This window comes from Bubalus bubalis, chromosome 22 (assembly GCF_019923935.1).
Source record: "Bubalus bubalis isolate 160015118507 breed Murrah chromosome 22, NDDB_SH_1, whole genome shotgun sequence".
Classification (NCBI taxonomy): domain Eukaryota; kingdom Metazoa; phylum Chordata; class Mammalia; order Artiodactyla; family Bovidae; genus Bubalus; species Bubalus bubalis.
The window spans coordinates 12,288,396-12,304,246 of NC_059178.1; the positions used below are offsets into that span (position 1 = coordinate 12,288,396).

General features: G+C 41.7%; 1 protein-coding gene across 17 annotated transcripts in view; it reads left to right on the forward strand.

The window, feature by feature from the left end:
- MBD1 (methyl-CpG binding domain protein 1) overlaps positions 1–15,851 on the forward strand; it is a 62,153-nt gene that overhangs the window by 34,072 nt on the left and 12,230 nt on the right. For 16 of the 17 annotated variants that reach the window (XM_025273532.3, XM_025273534.3, XM_025273541.3 and 13 more), the window contains 2 exons: positions 3,332–3,635; positions 5,814–6,032. In XM_025273532.3, the coding sequence (XP_025129317.2) occupies positions 3,332–3,635; positions 5,814–6,032 (523 nt within the window). Of the gene's footprint in view, positions 1–3,331; positions 3,676–5,813; positions 6,033–15,851 lie in introns of those variants that run through there. The other variant, XM_044934757.2, reaches the window with a different exon arrangement.

Sequence of the window (15,851 nt, forward strand, 5' to 3'; positions counted from 1 at the left end):
TTCAGTAGCTTGTCCCTTCATTTTGTCAGTGGATACCTGTGCTACCCAATATTGCTCTGTGCCTTCATTTCCTCATCTTCAAACTGAGGATAAAATGATAGTAATAATGAGCTTACAATAGTGTTTGTTGCAATATTGGTTGTTATGAAGATTGTAAGAGTTCAGACATGTAAACTGCTTAGAACACTGCCTGGCAAATAATAGGCACTTAATAACTATTGTTAATAATATTACTCCTGGCTTTGTGACTTGGAAAGAAATTTTGGCTCCCTGAGATTTGATTTCTTTAACTCTGAAATGGGGATAATACTTGCTGCGTCATCTAAGTTATAAGGTCCTTATGAGGATGAAATAAGATTTTATATGTAAAAGTACCATGTAAAGCACCGACAAAAAGTTTTCCTCTTATCAGTAATTATTATCATTAAAATAGGTATTCTATTTGATACTTTTTAGCTCAGCTCATTTTAATTTTTGTGGCTAGCTAATTTATATGATATAGTTACATATTAATAACCTCATATAATTTATAAATAATATTGTGAGTGCTTAGAATTTTTTTACTGAAAGACATGCGTAATCAAAAAAGTTTGAAGACCTACTGATCTAAAAAAATGAATATGATATGAGCTCTTTCATATGGTGTCACTTCTGGCCTTCTTGGCAGCATGTATCATCAACTAACTGCCTTAAGAATGTTTTTATACTCTGGTTTTATATTAAGGAAGGAATTACCTTAAAAAAATCATTAGCAATAAACAGAAAGAGTGACAGAAACCATGTTCATTGCAACATTGTAATAAAAGTCAGAAGTAACCTTTATGTTCATCAAACAGGGGAATGTTTAAGTAAACTGTGATGTATTTATAGACTCTAGTCTCTACTATGCAGCTTATTAAACTATAATAAAGTTTTGAAGTTAGAAAATATTTTAAAGAATATTTCATGAGAAAACACTCCCAATAAAATGATAGGTGGAAAAATTAAAATACAGGAGATATAGATATGCAGAAAGACCCCAATTCTAGTAAAAAGATACATACATAGGAAAGAAATATATATTAACATACTAATAGTATTTATCTCTTAATAGTAGGACTAGCATTATTTGTGGAGAAGGCAATGGCACCCCACTCCAGTACTCTTGCCTGGAAACTCCCATGGATGGAGGAGCCTGGTAGGCTGCAGTCCATGGGGTCGTGAAGAGTCGGACATGACTGAGCGACTTCACTTTCACTTTTTCACTTTCCTGCATTGGAGAAGGAAATGGCAACCCACTCCCGTGTTCTTGCCTGGAGAATCCCAGGGACGGGCGAGCCTGGTGGGCTGCCGTCTAAGAGGTCACACAGAGTCGGACACAACTGAAGTGACTTAGCATAGCATTATTTATGGAGAAGGCAATGGCAACCCACTCCAGTACTCTTGCCTGGAAAATCCCATGGACGGAGGACCCTGGTGGGCCACAGTCCATGGGGTCGCTAAGAGTCAGACACTACTGAGCGACTTCACTTTCTTTCGCTTTCATGCATAGGAGAAGGAAATGGCAACCCGCTCCAGTGTTCTTGCCTGGAGAATCCCAGGGACGGGGGAGCCTGGTGGGCTTCCGTCTATGGGGTCGCACAGAGTCGGACACGACTAAAGCGACTTAGCAGCAGCAGCAGCAGCATTATTTATAGTATCTTTCATAATTTTATTTTCTAGCTTCTCTGCAATGAGCATGTATTAGTTTTATACTTAGGAAGAAAGAGTTTATTTTATTTTAAATAAAAATTTTAAATATAAGCCATATTTCTTCTTATTCTTAGGTTTTAGATTTCCATTAATTGAATAGCTTCGTTAGAATGTGAATCATGGGACTGAGAAGGACTTTAGTAAGTTATCATGGCCAAATCTGAGAATTTCACAGGTGAATTCTAGACAGATGAATTTTTTTTTCAGTGTTAAAGTGTGTGGATTTTTTTTTTTTTTTTGTAACCTAGTAACTTCAGCTTCTGTTATCTATTGCACCTTCCACAGAATGTGGATGGCTGGTATGTTGCTAATCAGTATAATTATGTATCAGTTAAACCAACAATTATTTATTGGCCATTGGGTAAGTAGTATGGGTCATATGTTCCTGAAATATATCCTGAGACCCAGCTCTCACAGAGATTCATTTAGAGGAGTGAGACTAATCCTCATCAAATGGTAAACAATACTCAGCTGCATCTGATAAATGTCATTTTGTGTTATATTGGCCACCCTTGGGTAATAAGAGTTTAGACCTCATCTTTTCTTTCAGTCTTAGCAATTCAAATTTCTTTAAAATTCTTTGTTGAGCTCATTCTCCAGACTATAGCTTCTTCGTGTAGAATTTGATTTAGAAGACAGGAAGAATTGATGTTGTTTTGTTTTGTTTTGTTTTTTAAAAAAAGCCTTCCCATCAAATGTTCTCTCAAACTTGTCTAAATTTCAGAACCACATGAGGCACTCTTAAAAAAATGCAGATGGGACTTATCCCCTGATATTCTGGTTTAACAAGTCTGATCTGGAGGAAAGAAAAGTGGAGTTTAGAAAATATAGCTGAATAATTCTAAAGTACAGTCAGTGTTGAATTTTACAGCTCTTATATTAAAAATGGGCTCAATGAAGAACATCTGAAGAAAGCTGAAGAAAGAATAAGGTGTAAACACTTACTGAAATAACATTTCCTCTTGAATGGTGACATAAACCTGGTTGCCAAAAGGTGAGAATAGGACTGTTTTCTCAACTCTAACGGTAAACCCTTTAGTGGACATGTGTCCTACCCTGCCTGGAATCCAGAGGCAATAGGGAAGCATCACCGTGATCATGCAGACTCTATCCTTGGATCTCTTCTTGGGTGTACACACAGGGTCTCTTTCTACCAAAGCCTTGACCTAACTGTAATGTTGCAGGGACGTGTTCCTCTTCTGTTTCCTCTGTAGTAATCACAGTAATTACCATTCACTGAGCTCCTATTATCTACCAGGTATTTACGTCCATTTATCTCTGAACCTTAGCAGAACCTTAAAAGACAGTTCTTTTACAGATATAAAAATAAGCTCAGATGGATCGAGTTTGTGACCCAAGGTCACACAGGAAACGTCAGAACTAGGATTCAGAGGCTGCTCCGCTTGACTCCAGGGCCTGGATTTTGTCTGTGGCATCCTGGTGTCTTCCTCCTTGCTGCTCCCCCATGTGTATCCGCGCTCAGAGGGCCTACATCCAGTTCTTTAACTTTCTCACTTCAGTGTCTGACAGTGCAGATTTGTGCCTAAAGAGAGCAATGTCTTATGAAAGGCTCGATTTCTTTTTTAAATTGCCCTTTCAGGGAACGCTGCCAGGAGCTCCGCGCTGAGCTGTTTTGTATCCATCAGAAGGCTGTGTGCGAGGAGCGTAAAGCTCAGATAGCGTTTAACGAGGAGCTGAAAAGGCAGAAGGTGGTGGAAGAGCAGATGTTCTCAAAGCTCTGGGAGGAAGACCGCCTGGCCAAAGAGAGGCGAGAGGCTAAGGAGGAGAGGAGGCAGAAGGAGCTCGTGGAGAACACGCGCCTGGGGCTAAATGCCCAGGTCACCAGCATCCAGGCGCAAAGGCAGGCGGCGCAGCGGCTGAAGGAGGAAGAGGCACTACTCGTGGTGGGTTTTTTCAGACGCCTGTGGTGGAATGGTGAACTCGGTGGGTAAATACCCGCTTGCAGGCCTGCTTAGGAAAAGGAGAATTTTATTCAAGCCAAACCAAGGATTATAATACGGGAGACAGACTCTCAGAAGCTCTGAGAGTTGCTCTGCCTGTTACTGGTTGAAGGCACATTCATATACCTTTTCAAGTCAAAGGGTCATACATCAAAATGACACACTGGTATTTTACATAAAGTTCATAGAATATATAAATAGTCCAGATAAGCACACAGAAAGCAAGCAGTAAGTCACCATGGCCCCTTACAGAATTTGGAAAGAATACTAATCTAAGAAGTTCCATTACTAGTGTCAGAAGAAAGGAAATAAAAACTGATCTTTACTGTGAAGAAGGCATTCCCATCTTTGAGGAGGTCTGGTTAGTGTGTAATGAAGATGCATATTTCACTGTAAAGAGGGAGGGAGGAGGCCCAAACTGGCAGAATTTCATGTTTAAATTTTCTTGTTTATCCTCAAAATATAAATTTTCTTTTATCACTATCCTCAACCCTAACCCCTAGCAGCCACTAATAGGTTATTTAACACTATTATTTTGTAATTTATATGTTATATAAATTCCACCCTTTTAATGTTATAATAGTAACGTGTTATAACAATACTGTTATATTAAATAATAATAATATGAACATTTTCAAATGCACAGAAGTGGAGAGTCCCATGAGCCCTTGTGTACCAATCTCCCAGTTTCAACAGCTGTTATATTTTGATATATTGATTTCTTATATTCTACCCCCTTCCATTTTTGACTTACAATTTGTCCCACACATGTCATTTCCCCTTTAAATACATTATTGTTGTTGAGTATGCATCTCAACAACAATATAATTAAGGACTTTTCTTATACATTTCAAACCTAAAAAAATTAATAATAATTCATTGTTATTATCTAAAATCAGTATCAAATTTCCACTGTGGTCTGTTATTTGACATTTAAATTGGGATCCAAACATTGCTGTCCTGTCATAAGTCTTTTTGAAAGAGTGCCTGTTTATCATTCAAATCTGGGCATATTTGAGATTAGAAGGGATGTAGTTAGTTCAGTGCCTCAGCATAACAGTGTAAAATCAGAACTAACCTGGGGAAACCAAGACATAGTAGACTACTTGTAGGTTTCTTAGTCTTGAACAATCCTCTCCTATTTCCATCTCTATCTGTTTCATAGTTTGAGTTGGATGATTGCTGCTTCCTGTAGTCAATCTTACTTTTTAAAAAATGTGGCCTGCTATACCACTGGCTTTTATGTTTGGTGTCCACTGTTTGCCTTAAATACTGCAGAGCATTTTCACTTACATTAGCTCATTTGACTCTCGCAATTCAGTGTGGATTTACTGCTCATGGCATTAACGGAAAAGCCTAGCATATAACTCTCTTCTCACCAGCCAAAAATGATGGTATTCATGGCTGTTGTGAGTCTCAGATCAAGTCAGCTGGGACTTGTATCTCTCCTCACTATAACTGTGTCATCTCCTGTCCCAGCTGGGAAAGGACTTATCCTTCCAGGAGAGTTCAAATGCCTTTGGTGGGAGGATTAATGCCTCATTTTATACCATACCCAGATTTTCTACCAAACTCCCAATACCCAGCAGCGTTGGTGCCCCAGTTAAAACTGCTTGATTGGTAAGCCAGCCAGGAGGATCAGATAGATAAGAAAATGAGAGGAATGGGGAGTACTTTTAAAGAACAAAATGCTTAATTTACTTTTGTATATTTGACTGATGTGCACATTTCCATTCTTAGACTCTAACTGCTGGTTAATAGTGTATCCAAATCTAGATATGCAGATACGCATGGAAGACTAAAGTCTGGAAGGTCAACACGCCAAAATGTTGAGAATGGTAGTAGGTGAATGGTTACCAAGAATAAGTGATTTATTGTTATACTTTTCTGCATTTTGAACTCACACTATTTATTACTTTATGATCACACACAGCAATTTCACAAAGCCTTATTGTTGATTCAGCAATGAAAAGTCAAGTTTTATGTCTCATAATCCCTTTACACCCAGGAGTGTGTGCTTTCCAAGAAACCCTTTATTCTCACCTCTTAAATGAAATGCATTAACTTTTTTGTTTTGCCCAACTGTATTGATGCATTATCTTCATTATTATTCCACCTTAGGAAAATGAAAATGCACAGGTGAAACTTGAGAATGAACAGGATAAGCTAAAGAAACAGAAGACAAAACAGGAAATAAGGGCTGCTTTGCAAAAAGCCCTCCAAGAGAAGATGGAGCGTATGCAGCAGGAATACAGAGAAGAGCAGGATTTGAACATGAAGCTCATGCAAAATGCCCTTCAAAATTTACAGGAGGAAACTGATAAAAAGAAGCAAAAAAAAGTAAGATGCTTACTCAATGCCTATTATGTGCTGGAGAGGTTCCTTGTTGAGCTGTCAGTCTTATGGGAGTCAGCCATGTGTAGAATAAACCATAACACTGCTTCTGTAAGTGTGGTCCATGAACCACAGCATCAGTGTCCTCTAGAAGGATGTTAGAAATTCATCGGCTCCAGAATCAGAATCCCCACGTTCAGGTCTACGGCAGGGACAAGAAGCCTGTGTTTTAACAAGCTCTCCCAGGCGATTCTGATGCTCGGTCTATTTTGAGAACTCCTACTCTATCGCTTGGTGTTAGTGCTGTGATAGCAGGATGGCGTCGCAGGAAGTAGAGTGACTAAGTATGTCCAGAAACTGGGGAGACTTCACTGAGGAAGGGGCGTTCAAGCTGGACTTTGAAGGATGTATAGTTTTGACAGCAAAGAGAGTAGAGAAAATCACTCCAATATTTATTTAGCCGTTCCTTTGAAATTTATATTGAACTCTTTAGGGTGTTGTATTTTTCCTAAAGGTATTACAATTTGTTTTGTTTTGTTTCAGTTGACTTTACTTTTCAGGGAAGTTTTAGGTTCACAGCAAAAGTGAGCAACAGGTACAGAAATTTCCCATATGCTCCTGCCCCAACACATGCATAGCCTTCCCCATTCACAACATTCTCCACCAGAGTGGTACATTTGTTACAATCGATGAGCCTACAATCATTATCGCCTAAATTTCATAGTTTATAATAGTAGGGTCCACTCTTTGGAAAATCCCATGGACGGAGGAGCCTGGTGGGCTGCTGTCCATGGGGTCACTAAGAGTCAGATATGACTGAGCGACTTCACTTTCACTTTTCACTTTCATGCATTGGAGAAGGAAATGGCAACCCACTCCAGTGTTCTTGCCTGGAGAATCCCAGGGACGGGGGAGCCTGATGGGCTGCCGTCTGTGGGGTCGCACAGAGTCAGACACAACTGAAGAGACTTAGCAGCAGCAGCAGCAGCCACTCTTTGGTGTTGTATATCTATAGGTTTGGGCAAATGTGTGATGATGTGTATCTGCCATGAGAGTATCATACAGACTAATTTCAGTAGCCTAGAAATCGTCTGTGCTCCCCATGTTCTTCCCCCTTTCTACCCCAAACCCTCGGAAACCTGATATTTTTGTTGTCTCCGTAGTTTTGCCTTTTCCAGATGGTCATATCTTTGGAATTACATAGTTTATAGGTTTTTCATATTTTCTTTCACTAACTAATATGCTTCTAAGTTCCCTCCATATCTTTTCATAGCTTCATAGCTCTTCTATCACTGAATATATTCCATTGTGGGATGTACTAATTTATCCATTTACCTTCTGAAGGACATCCTTGATTGTTTTGGTGATTATGAATAAAGTTGGGCTTCCCAGGTGGCGCTAGTGATAAAGAATCCACCTACCAATGTAAGAGACTTAAGAGATGCAGGTTTGATCCCTGGGTCAAGAAGATCCTCTGGAGGAGGGCATGGCAACCCACTCCAGTATTCTTTCCTGGAGAATCTCATGGACAGAGGAGCCTGGCAGGCTGTAGTTCACGGAGTTATAAAGAGCTGGACACCACTGAGTGACTTAGCACAGCACAGCACATGAAAAAGTTGCTATTCACATTCTTATGCAGATTTTTGTGTGCACATAAGTTTTCAACTCATTTGGGTAAACAACATGAGCATGTTTGCTGAAGCATGTAGTAAGAGATGTGTAGTTTTATAATTGCCAAACTGTCTTCCTAAGTGTCTATACTGTTTTGCATTCCCACCAGTAATGAATGAGAGCTCCTGTTGCTCAGCGTCCTAGTCAGTATTTGGTGTTGTCAGTTTTCTTGACTTGGGCTGCTCCAATAGGTGTGTATTGGTGTCTCATTGTTGTTTAATTTTAATTTCCCTGATGTCATGTGATATGGAGCATTAAGGGTTCCAAACCCAGTTCCAGTGTGTGGAGTAGACTTCAGGCAATACTCAGACAAGAGCTGGGTATCCTATCAGTTTAGTCACTCAGTTGTGTCCAACCCTTTGCGACCCCATTTACTGCAGCACACCAGGCTTCTCTGTCCTTCACCAGCTCCCAGAGTTTACTCAAACTCATGTCCATTGAGTAGGTATTGCCATCCAACCATCTCATCCTCTGTCGTCCCCTTCTCCTCCCACCTTCAATCTTTCCCAGCATCAGGGTCTTTTCTAATGAGTCAGTTCTTCACATCAGGTGGCCAAAGTGTTGGAGTTTCAGCTTCAGCATCTGTCCTTCCAATGAGTATTCAGGGTTGATTTCCTTTAGGATTGACTGGTTTGATCTCCTTGCTCTCCAAGGGACTCTCAAGAGTCTTCTCCACAGTTCAAAAGCATCAATTCTTCAGTGCTCAGCCTTCTTTATGGTCCAACTCTCATATCCATAGGGTGTCCTATAACTCAGCTCAGTTCTGGTGCTGTCGACCTGGAGGTAGCATCAGATTCCACAGTACAGGGAGCACTTCTATAAAACTGCCCCCCACCTCAGATGCCGATTTTGAGCCTAGGTAGTTACCTGTGCTTCTTACCATCTGGCTACAAACTGAAAGTTCAGATGATCACCCTCCAACTCAGGATGCCAACTACAAATCCAGTTCTTCCCTGACAGACGCTGTAAATCAGCAGTTCCCACAGACCCCTCTTTATGTTCGATTAATTGGCTAGAACACCTGACAGAACTCAGGAAATCAGTTTTCTCACTGGATTACCAGTTTATTACAAAAGATATTAAAGGATACAAATAAACAGTCAGATGAAGAGATATATAAGATGAGGAGCTGAACAAAGGAGCTTCTGTCCTTATGGAGTTTGGGGCATGGCCTGGTGAAATCATTCTGGTTCCCCAACCTGAAGCTTTCTGAACCCTCTCCTTTGGAATTTTCATGTAGGCTTCATTACATAGACATGATTGGTTAAGTCATTGCCATTGGGTGATTGATTCACTTTCCAAACCTTCTCCTTGGCCCAGAGATCAGGGAAGTGGGACTGAAAGTTTCAATGCAATAACCACGCAGTTGGTTCTCCTGGCAAACTTAGGTGTGATCCAGAAGTCACCTCATTAACATAACAAAAGAGAACTTTATTGCTTTCCTTACTTAGGAAATTCTAAGGATTTTAGGATCTCTGCCAGAAACGAGGATAAAGATCAAATATATAATTTTTTTAAGATGAATGGGTGTTGGATTCTGTCAAATGTTTTTCCTGTATTTATTGATATGATCATGTGGTTTTTCTTCTTTAGCTTGTTGATGTGATGGATTACATTAATTGATTTTTGAATATTGAACCAGCCTTGCTACCTAGGATAAATCTTACTTGGTCATGTTGTATAATTCTTTTTATACATTGTTGGATTCAATTTACTAATATTTTGTTGAGGATTTTTGCATCTATGTTCATGAGAAAGATAAGTGTATAATTTTGTTTTTTCATAATGTCTTTTTTCACTTTTGGTTTTAGGGTAATTCTGGCTTCATAGGATGAGTTAGGAAATATTCCTTCTGCTTCCATTGTGAAAGAGGTTGTAGAGATTTGGTATAATTCCTTCCTTAAATGTCTGGTAGAATTCACCAGTGAATTCATCAGGGACCAATGCTTTCTGTTTCAGAAAGTTATTAATTATTAATTCAGTTTTTTAATAATAGATATAGGCCTATTCAGATTGTCCTTTTCTTCTTGTGTGAATTTTGGCAGATTATATCTTTCAAAGAATTGGTTCATTTTCTTTAGGATATCAAATTGTAGGCATAAAGTTGTTCATAGTATTTCTTATCCTTTTTAATGGCCACGGGGTTTGTCAAAATAGTGCTGTCCATGTTTTCATTTCTGATCTTAATTTTTGTCCTCTCCTTGGCCTCTGTGGGCATTAAGAGGGGTGCTTGCCTGATCCAAAGCCAAAGCCTCCTCAGGCCAAGCAGGCCCCTGTAGGGCCAAACGCTGCCCCCATCAAAGCCTCCTCTAGCTGCCCTGGCCCCAGTGGGCCTAAGCGCCACCCCTGCCACAGCCTCCTCCAGCCCCATAGGTCCTAGGGACCCTTGAGTGGGTCCAGGTACATGACTACTGCAGTCCTGGGACATGGCCTCAGCAGATCTGCACCAGTGGCCTAGTGAAAGTGACCTGAGAGTCACCAGGGCCATTTGTCAGCATAGCCATGGTTAAGGTGGAAGACAGAGCAGTGCCAACAACAGTGCACTTTCTGAGCCTGCAAGTGTGTGAAAGGGGACGCAACAGAGCACATTCCCAGGTGTTCAGCCCGAGAGGAGGAATCCTCAGAGGCCCCTCTCCCAGTGGAGTGCTCCAAGCCCACTGACCTTGCACTGCAGATAAGAAACACAGCTAAGAAACAGATCTCAGGGCCTCTGTGTCAACAACTACGAGCACATCATGCCCCTGACAGGGCGGTGACAACCGCAGAGCCAAGGGGAGGCCCTGCTCGGTAACCATCTCACCGACCAGGTGGCAGACTTCAGAAGCAAGAGGAGCTACAGTCCTGCAGCCTGCAGAAAGGAGACCACAAGCTCAGTAAGTTAGACAAAATTAGATGACAGAGAAATCTGCTGCAGATGAAGGAGTAAGATAAAAATCTGTAAGAACAATTAAATGGAAGAGGATATAGGCAATCTACTTGAAAAAGAATTCAGAATAGTGATAGTAAAGATGTTCCAAGATTTCAGAAAAAGAATGGAGGCACAGATTAAGAAGATGCAAGAGATGTTTAACAAAGACCTAGAAGAACTAAAGAACAAACAGAGATGAACAATAGAATAACTGAAATGAAAAACACTCTGGAAGGAATCAATAGCAGAATAACCAAGGCAGAAGAACAGGTAAGTGAGCTGGAAGACAGAATGGTGGAAAGCACTGCCATGGAACAGAATAAAGAAAAAAGAATGAAAAGAAATGAGGACAGTCTCAGAGAGCCCTGGGACAACATTAAATGCACCAGCATTCACATTATAGGGATCTCAGAAGAAGTGAAAGAGATGGAAGAGAAAGGGCCTGAGAAAATATTTGAAGAGATTATAGAAGACAGTGGCACCCCACTCCAGTACTCTTGCCTGGCAAATCCCATGGATGGAGGAGCCTGGTAGGCTGCAGTCCATGGGGTCACTAAGAGTCCAACACAACTGAGCGACTTCACTTTCACTTTTCACTTACCTGCATTGGAGAAGGAAATGGCAACCCACTCCAGTGTTCTTGCCTGGAGAATCCCAGGGGTGGGAGAGCCTGGTGGGCTGCCGTCTATGGGGTCGCACAGAGTTGGACACGACTGAAGTGATTTAGCAGCAGCAGCATAGTTGAAAACTTCCTTAACATGGGAAATGAAATAGTAACCCAAGTCCAGGGAGTTCAGAGAGTCCCATACAGAGTAAACCCAAGGAGGACCACGCTAAGACACGTGTTAATCAAACTAACAAAAATCAAACACAAAGAAAAAAATATTAAAAACAACAAGAGGAAAGCAACAAATAACATGCAAGGGAATTCTCATAAGGTTGTCAGCTGTTTTTTCAGCAGAAACTCTGCAGGAGGGAGTGGCATGATATATTTAAAGTAATGAAAGGGATAAACCTACAACGAGGAATACTCTACCCAGCAAGGCTCTTATTCAGCTTTGACAGAGAAATCAAAAACTTTACAGACTACACAAGCTAAGAGAATTCAGCACCACCAAACCAGCTTTACCTCAAATTCTGAAGGGATTCTCTATGCAGGAAACATAAGAGAACAAAAGATGAAGGGAATAAAGACCTACAAAAACAAAGCCAGAACAATTAAGAAAATGGCAATAGAAACACATATATTGATAATGGCCTTAAATGTAAATAGATTAAATGCTCCAACCAAAAGACACAGACTGGCTGAATGTATATAAAAACAAGACTCATTGCTGCCAACAAGAGACCCTCTTCAGACCTAGAGACACAAACAGACTAAAATATTTTTATGTACATGCAAAGGGGTCTTCTTTGGGCCAGCAATTTGGATACTGGCCAAAGGTAGGAGATAGTTGCTTTGGAGCAAGAGGTCGTTTATCTCTTCATCTAATGTCAGGTAGGGGCCCAGCCCTGCTGATAGAGCCAGCTAGATCCCAGGGTCCTTTTTGGATTTCATATCCTATTGTGGTTGGCAACCACTAGGTTGAGGGCCACTTTTCCACACTCTGAGATCCACACAGTTCAGCTAGGGGGTCTTGGAGCTATACTTTCAATCTCTCGCAAAACTTGTGATGAATTTTTAATTAGTCTTTTATAACCTGAATAGTGAGGCATAGCCAGTGGCCCTAGTCATCTTCTGGGTCAATAAAATCTGTAAAATGATTCTAAGCAATTTGGCGGGAGTTTGTCCTCTTAGGCTTTCAATCATATTGCATGCACAACCCACCCTTGACTGGACCACCAGCATGTGGAAGACAGAGAGACACTGAATAATCAAAATGGTAAAGGGAGTACTCATCTGCTGAATGGATGTGAATGCCATCCTCTCTAATGTCAAAGGAGTGGGGGTTTTCTTTCAGTACTAACAGGGAAGTCTTTGGAGATGACTGGTAAGTACATATTGGAGAAGGCAATGGCACCCCACTCCAGTACTCTTGCTTGGTAAATCCCATGGACAGAGGAGCCTGGTAGGCTACAGTCCGTGGGGTCGAGAAGAGTTGGACATGACTGAGTGACTTCACTTTCACTTTTCACTTTCATGCATTGGAGAAGGAAATGGCAACCCACTCCAGTATTCTTGCCTGGAGAATCCCAGGGACAGGGGAGCCTGGTACGCTGCCGTCTCTGGGTTTGCACATAGTCGGACACGACTGAAGTGACTTAGCAGCAGCAGCAGCAGCACAGCCTGGGGCCAAATTTCTGTCCGTTTGGGGCACAATATATGACTGTATAAAAGCTTGAGGAATATGTCTTTGATTAGGCCCTTGTGGCCACTGATGCGAAGAGCTGACTCATTTGAAAAGACCCTCATGTTGGGAAAGATTGAAGGCAGGAGGAGAAGGGGACGACAGAGGATGAGATGGTTAGATGGCATCACTGACTCAATGGATATGAGTTTGGGTAAACTCCAGGAGTTGGTGATGGGCAGGGAGGCCTGGTGTGCTGCAGTTCATGGGGTCACAGAGAGTTGGACACAACTGAGCGAGCAAACTGAACTGAACTGAGGCCATTGTGCCTTTTTGTGAGTCTAACCTCTTGAGGCTGAACCTAAGTAGAATTCCACAAGATTCCATGTGCTAGAGCCCATGACAGAACAACCTGGGAGGTAAGGTGGGTACTTGGATCTGAATCTCCATTGGTGTGTCACAGGGGATGAGCACATACTTGATTAAGAAGGAGATTACATAATGCAAAGTAGTCAGCAGGCCTTCAGTGAAGGTATGGATGATGGTGCTACATACCTATTAGATCTTGTGAAGGGCAGCAGCAGCCTGATAAAATCAAGATGCCATCTGGAATAGTCTGTCATCTGGGGCATATGTCTCCACCAAGGATATTTCCAGACATTTTTGGGGGACAAAGGAAGCAATTATCTACCACCACTTTGGTTAGAGCTGGGATAAAGGGCATGCTACACCTGGATGCCAGTAAGTGCTATCATTCCCCCGTGGCCTTATATAATATGGGTCCACTCTGTTAGTGGGTATGGCACTGAGGAATAGTTATGTCCAGGGTTGTTCTTGATACTTTGTGTCCAGGGATGTAATTTGGATGAGTCTGTCATGAGTCTGTCATGTTACTGTAAGCTTCTGGTGTTTGCTGTTGTGCGTATGTGTGTGTAGTGACCTGAGTGATCATAACTGACATGTGTGAGTTGGCTATTTCTTCCCAAATGGAGGCGCCCCATATGTACTTTCCCCAAATCATGAAGTTATCCTTTGGCCATTGCCCAGACTAGACTGTGAATCCTTTGGCTACCTCCCGGATGTGAGTAAAAATGTGTGCCCTTATGAGTCTCATTTTTATGGCCTGTTATAGATCCAGGCACACTGCCCTTCACTCTGCCACCTGAGCTGAGCCACGAGAGCTGTCCACGAGAGCGCACTAGGGATGCGCCATGGCCTATGTTTACAAGGGTGGTGCTTCCAATGGTGAAGAATACCAACTCCCTTTCTATGGCAGGAAATTGGTTGTAAGGGGTTCCCCAAGCTGCTGGAGGGACTGGCATGAGTGTGCCACTAGCTGCACCTTGCTGTCAGTGAGCAAAGGGCTGGGCATGGGGGAAAATCACATTTTCCTGTAGTTTGGAAAGACCCTTGATCTCAGATTTAGTCCTTTTCTGAAGGTGCCATTTCTATTTTAACAGTAAGGCCTCAGTGGCTTTATTGAACCTCTGCTGGGTTGAATCCTGCAAAATGTGGAAGAGCATGGCCTTGTACTTTGAGGGGATTCTCTGTAGGAAGAATTATCTGGATTGGGGGTCAATTGGAGCCTGTTCAGGATTGGAGATGAAATCTAGGTCATCTGGGTTGCTCTATTCAAAGAAGTGATAGATTCATTGGACAAAACCCATCTTACAGAGAGGGAGTCAGGCCTCATCTAGTATTTTCCACCAGCTTTGAGTCTTTGTGGTAATAAAGGGTAGAGGGTAAGCTCAGCACTAAGCCTTAAAAATCCCATTAAACGGGGAAGGGATTCTCTTTCTGTAACTTTAGGATGGTACCTTTGGATTTGGACTCTTACTAGTCACTGGACTGGAGATGGAAATGGCAACCCACTCCAGTATTCTTGCCTGGGGAATCCCGTGGACAGAAGAGCCTGGCGGGCTGCAGCCCATGGGGTTGCAAGAGTCAGACACGACTGAGTGACTTTCACTACTACTACTACCACTAGTCACTGGAAACCTTGATTGTGGTATTTCACTTTTCCTGCATGGAAGACTAGAGGTTGCTCAGGCTTGATCCCTCAGATCAGTGAAGCTCTGATAAAACCCCAGCAGGTTAAGCTTTGGTTAAATACTTTCCCCTGAGGGCAAACCTCATTAAGAAGAATAGAATGCTCTAGTATATTTCAGAATAGTATATTTTCCCCTCCCCTTGCCATACACATGAAGGGATTTTTCTTAGATATTTACTGTGAGAAGCTCGTAGAACTCCAGGAGGTAAAATTCACAAAAGTTGTGGGGTCCCCCTGGGCCACTGGGTCCCCTTAGAGTTTTTTTTTTTTAATTTTATTTTATTTTTAAACTTTACATAACTGTATTAGTTTTGCCAAATATCAAAATGAATCCGCCACAGGTATACATGTGTTCCCCATCCTGAACCCTCCTCCTTCCTCCCTCCCCATTCCATCCCTCTGGGTCGTCCCAGTGCACCAGCCCCAAGCATCCAGTATCGTGCATCGAACCTGGACTGGCAACTCATTTCATACATGATATTTTACATGCTTCAATGCCATTCTCCCAAATCTTCCCACCCTCTCCCTCTCCCACAGAGTCCATAAGACTGTTCTATACATCAGTGTCTCTTTTGCTGTCTCGTACACAGGAGGCAAGAATATACAATGGATTAAAGACAATCTCTTTAACAAGTGGTGCTGGGAACTCTGGTCAACCACTTGTAAAAGAATGAAACTAGAACACTTTCTAACACCATACACAAAAATAAACTCAAAATGGATTAAAGATCTAAACGTAAGACCCCTTAGAGTTTTTAACTCAGAGTTGTCCACACTTGAGCCTCCAACCAACCTCATTTTGTTTTCAATTTGCATTTCAATAATAGCTAATGATGTTGACCAACTTTTAATATGCTTGCTTGCATCCTCTTCAGTGAAATATCTTCTGATATCTTTTGCCCAGTTTT